The sequence below is a fragment of the Marmota marmota genome, unplaced genomic scaffold (assembly GCF_001458135.2).
Source record: "Marmota marmota marmota unplaced genomic scaffold, marMar, whole genome shotgun sequence".
Lineage (NCBI taxonomy): Eukaryota > Metazoa > Chordata > Mammalia > Rodentia > Sciuridae > Marmota > Marmota marmota.
The window spans coordinates 6,721,941-6,727,509 of record NW_025999863.1 but is presented as its reverse complement, the minus strand read 5'-3'; the positions used below and the strand labels follow the sequence as shown (position 1 = coordinate 6,727,509).

The 5,569-nt window shown below is 43.1% G+C and overlaps 1 protein-coding gene across 1 annotated transcript; it reads right to left on the bottom strand.

The window, feature by feature from the left end:
- Nucleotides 1-3,309: 3,309 nt before the first annotated feature.
- LOC107157539 (olfactory receptor 7E24-like) lies at nucleotides 3,310-3,912 on the bottom strand. The gene has a single exon (XM_048811339.1). The coding sequence runs from the start codon at nucleotides 3,910-3,912 to the stop codon at nucleotides 3,310-3,312; it is 603 nt and encodes a 200-aa protein (XP_048667296.1).
- Between the last annotated feature and the right edge of the window lie 1,657 nt (nucleotides 3,913-5,569).

The following is a 5,569-nucleotide window of genomic DNA, read 5'->3' as shown; positions in this document are numbered from 1 at the left end:
CATAGAGTTTCCTTTACAAAATTGCCTTAAAAGTACCCAAAGCTCATCTAAGCAGTCTGCAACACCAATACTTATTGCCCCTGCAATGTACTAGGTTACATTAATTCCATCTGTGAAGTACATTCCTCTTCTTCAAAGTCTTTATCTGATGCAAAGTGTTACCTGAAGAAAGGACACCATTTAATGGGAAAGTTTATTAATATGTCAAACATTTCAAAATGATTTTGCCTCTCACCAGGTCACACAAGTAAGAGTGCCTGTGTAATACATTGGCCAGGAATAGTTGAATGGTTTCCAATGTACAAATATACTATTAATGACCAACATTTATGTCACTATATGGACAGTTTATATTACCTACATCTTCTCAATCTTAATATGTATGATGAATATGAGGCTAAACACTAACTAGTAATATTTTGTCCTTCAAGACTCCAGAAGAATTTTCATCTTGTATAGGGAATACTATTTCCTCTGGCTGCAACAGCAGAGCTGGTGCCTGAACTAGAGTCAGGAAGGCAGCATTTCAGACCCACATCCCACCTTCCAGTGTGTGCACAGTGTGTGAATCTCTCCTCCTCTCCCTGCTCATGGCTTAAGGGAAACACAGATTATAACACTATCTCCACAACATGTGCAGCATCAACGGGAAATATGGAACTCAATAAATATTGGGCCACTCAATAAAAATTGTGATTTAATATAAGATTCCATTCTTACAGAAGAAAGCCATGTTCAAGGGCAGTGGAGGCTGGAACGAGGTGAAACTCTGACCTGTGCCTCAGTGGAAGGCTGCAGCATTAAGTGCCCCTTCAGCTCTACCTCATTGCCTTTCTTCAAACCCATGAAACTCTCCACCACAATGTCTCAAAATTTGTCTACTGTGGATAGTATTAAATAGTATTAAATAAAAAGCAATATGTGGATGCTAATTCACTAAGGCAGGGGGCACTAGGGAAGAATAGTTGCCACAGTCTGGCTGGGCACAAAATAACTGAGCCACCATGAGGCACTTGTAGGTTCAAACAGGAACTCCTTTATTGTCCAAACTCCCATGAACACCACCCACGCAGCCCTCCCAGGAACATCACCAACTGGAAATCCCTCTTCCAGAACTTCCCCAACCAACGCAAACTCCCCAGGAATCCCCGCGAGAACTCCAAAGTAGCATGGGCCCCCAAGTGGGACAGCAGAGGTCTATATACAACTGAATAAGCAGCTTAACTTAACCATTATCATCTCAATGGCTTGCTGGCACTCCCTCTGGCAAAATGCTAGACTTGACTGTGGCTCTCAACATCTCTCCCCTTCTGTCTAATTAAACAACAAGCATGTGGCTTAGGGACTGTGCTTAGGTTGTCCAATACTACATATGGTCCTTAACATCACTGGATGAGCTAACCTCAAGGCATCAGCCTCCTGTCTTAGGTTGGTACCATTGCAATTGGATCCTACCGGTCATTGACTACTGGTCCAGCATACAGCCATACTTGTGGATAGGCCTTTGCAACCGTGGGGGGTGAGGTTCTTTGCCTCACCTCTGTTGGCCCCCAAATTTTGCTTTGGTGCCAGTGGGTGGGGAGGTTCGTTGCCTCACCTCTGTTGGCCCCCAAATTTGGCCTTTGCACCAGTGGGGGGTGGGGTCCTTTGCTCCATCCATCACAATATTTTAAGCTGAATCCAGAGGTCTTAGCTGCAGGCACCTACCAAATACAGTCTTAACCCCTTCCAAGTCCCTGAGTAGTCATGAAATCATGACATGCTTTGCTTCCTCCCAAGAAGAGGGCTGATTCCCAGAATTCAGAAGGATGTGGCAGCTGCAAGGGTGTCCTATAGAGGGGGACTCAGGGAACTCCGGGCTGGTTGATTTGTGCCCACTTAAACTTAGATCATCAACTCATTTAAGCCACTTTTCCAGAATTAGTGCAAGTGTTAGTCCTGGGATCTACTGGAAATCCCAAGTGAAGGGCACAGAAAAATAGAGTCACATTCTGAAGGGACAGAAAATAAAACAGGGTTGCTTGTGAAAGGGACAATCTGCCAGCACTGTCCTACCAAGATGCCATGTGTCACAAATCCACAGTGCATTTAACACATAGCTTCAGTTATTTGACTTAAACTGCTAGCCCAAGTTACAAAAAATCTAATCCTCTCTATTCTGTCAAATACAATAACCTGGCACTTATACCTTGGTGAAGATTTTGCAGAAGAATTTAAGAATCTACAAATAGCACACAGTTCAGCGCCTGGCACTCAGGGATCTCTGGTGGAAGGATCATATGTTTGGATGCTGTCCTCATCCAGGTCCACCTCCTCCTCCTCACCTACATAGACATCTCTCAGTGCTGAGGACAGTGTGAAGAGCACATTCCCTCCATGTGGATGACAGTGTGCGGTAAGAAGGATCAGTGTGGGAGGAAAGGAAAACTGTAGTGACATTGCCGCCATGCTCACCACCACCATGGATGTCACACATGTGCCTCGACTCTCAGTCCCCATGACTGACACTGTGCAGTGCTCTCCCCTCTGGGCAGCCACACTGCATGTTGGTCCTTCCTCCAATCTCACCTCCCTCAGCAGTTACCTATTTACACTGGCTCAGGTGGTGATGAGTAAGGAGAGTGGATTCCACATGGCTGGTACCCAGGGGCCTCCCACCTCATCTTTAGGGCTGACATCTGTGCATGCTCAGGTAGGGACTTCCTAATAGACACAACCAGGGTGAGAATAAACACAGTGTGGGGCCCACCTGAATGGAGCCATCAATCTGAAATGCTGGAGGCACAGGCTGCTCATTGACTGTGGTGTGACCTTGGAGGTTAAAAACATAAAATTCCTTACTGGCCACTACATGAGAATATCACAGGCTCTACAGTGTCATGAAAGAAAGATTAATATCAACTAATGTTTTTCAGTGATTGTTAGTAAAAAAGAAGTTAATCTGTAAGATTGATTTATTTCAATTTTTCCTTTTTTTAACAGGAGTTACTTAGGTCTTTTTCATTATGATAAATTTAAATTATAAAAACTTTTCATTATCATGGTTAAATGAATAGCTTAGTGGCATTAAATATGCACATAGTTGTGAAACAATCACTATTATTTATCTCCATCATTCTTAACTTACCCAAGTAAAACCTAATGTTCCTAGTATGAAAACAACTAAATATCCCTTTCCAACATGAGATCCAACCATTCTACTATAAAAATTGATAAGAAAATAGCATACAGGGTATAATGACAGGTCCAGGCATCAACATTTGCTGCATTTGTGGCATGCATTGCAACCAGAGACCACAGGTCTTGAGGTCAGGGTGCCTTACTCTGCAGCCTCCTCAGGGCACTTTTACTGTCCCTGTTCCTCAGGCTGTAGATGAAAGGGTTCAGCATGGGGGTGACCACAGTGAACATCACTGAGACCATCACATCTTTTTTGGGAATATGTAATGCAGCTGATCCAAGGTACACTGCAGAGGCTGTTTCTAAAAATAAGCCAACAACTGCCAGGGGAGAGCCACAGGTGGAGAAGGCTTTGCACCTCCAACCTGAAGAAGGGATCCTCAGAATGGAGGAAATAATTTTATAGTAAGAGAAAAAGATCCCTGAGAGAGGGAACAGGCCATAGATGGCTGCAAGAAAATACTTGGGAATGTTATTAGAGAAGGTGTCAGAACAAGAAAGATTCAGGAGTTGAGAAGGGTCACAAAAGAAACTAGAAATTTCCACATGCTTGAAACTGGTAATTTGTAAGATCATCAAATTGTGCAGCTGAGAGTCCAAGAGACACAGAAAAAAGGACCCCAAAACTAAGAAGCCACCATGGCGAGGGCTCATAATGACCTGATAATGCAGTGGGTTGCAGATGGCCACAAACCGGTCATAGGCCATCACAGTCAGAAGCATATAATCCATATTACCAAGAAGGAGAAAAAGAGACATCTGTGTCAGCCACCCCTATAGGAGATGACTCTGCTGTGAGTTTGGATGTTCACAATCATGTTTGGGACTGAGGTGGCGATGAAACCAATGTCAGTAGGGACAGGTTGGAGAGTAAGAAGTACATGGGGGTGTGGAGATGGGGGTCAGAACTGACAACCAGGTTGATGAGCAGGTTCCCAAGCACTGTGACCAGGTACATGGACAGGAACAGTCCAAAGAGGATGGGTTGCGTCCCATGAGATAGAATTTAGAGAGACATGTTAGATATTTTGCTTCCATATTTCTTGGGCACCTTTTGAAACAAACAAAGAAGTTTTGAAACAGAAAAACATAAAACAGGTACCACCCATTCTATAAAGAATATAATTCAAATATGAATCAGCAAGATGCTCACACTTTAGGTCCGTACATCTTCAATAATAATGTTTGGCAGTGAAATACCCAGTCTTCACCCAGTCTCCTTTATCATTACTTCCTCCATCATTCACCCTCTTTCTATACTCACCTTGGAGATACTGAACTGAGCAATATTAGAAATCCAGGAGCAAAGGAGAGAAGAAGTTCATGATCACAATGAAATTTAGCTTAATGTTTAAGAAATAATCAGATAATAAGTAATGACTGTTCTATAAGGAAAATTAAGAAGAAGTTTGATATACCTCATTTTTTTCTAAGGCTTTTGGACAAAACCCTTTGAGAATATATTGAATACTGTGTAAGGACTGCGTTTAATGGCCACTAAATTAAAGTTAATGCAGCATAACCAGAATGCATTATGTTCCAATTTTCTGCAAGATTTCTCATCATTCTTGATCTTCTCATTTGCTTCTGTTGTGGATTTGTGTTTTCTCCAAAAATAATATAATATGAAATAAGTAGCTTATTTGTTCCCACTGGATAGTTTTCAACACAGGTCAACAGGGCTTAATACAGGTACATTTTACAAATATTTCCAGTTTCATGAGTAGGAATGAAAACAACACCTGACCTTAGGTTTGCTTTGAGAGTGAGAGGGCTGTTTTCAAGCATGGAGGAGCATGTGGTGAGCTCCAAGGAGGTCCTGGAGGGGGCCCAAGGAGGTCCTGGAGGGGGCCCAAAGTATGACCTGTGCTGAATGATTGTGAACCTCCCCTACTGTGATGTCTCCTGTGACTTGTGACTATTTTTCCATGGTACATGTAGCAGGTGCCCCTATTTTTCTGCCCTTATCCCCAGGAATCCCACAAGGAAGAGCACCGTGGGCAAGGCTCTCTTTCTGCAATGACAGGGAGTGAAATGGCTGATTGGCTTGCCCATGCAACAGCCTGCCAGGATCCTCCTGGGATGCCCTGTGTCCATGGTCAGACAGCCCAACACAAACAGGCTGCTCTCTTATCCCATCTAACATAAGTGAATTGCATAAATACAATGTTTTTTTTTTGTTTGTTTACTGTAAAATACACTAAATTGGGTGTGCATAAGCAGAGCAGGATGCTGTACATGGAATGGAATAGAGGACAAGAACAGGCTGCTCAGCCCTCAGCCTGGACAACCTGCACCTCAGTTCATGATCTCTGGCTTCTGTCATCACCTCATCATCCCATCACCACAGTCACAGCACTTTCATAGCAATTAGGAAATGATTTTAAGA

Excerpts from the sequence above, each read along its gene's own strand:
- LOC107157539 (XM_048811339.1), bottom strand. The coding sequence starts at position 3,912 with ATGGATTATATGCTTCTGACTGTGATGGCCTATGACCGGTTTGTGGCC.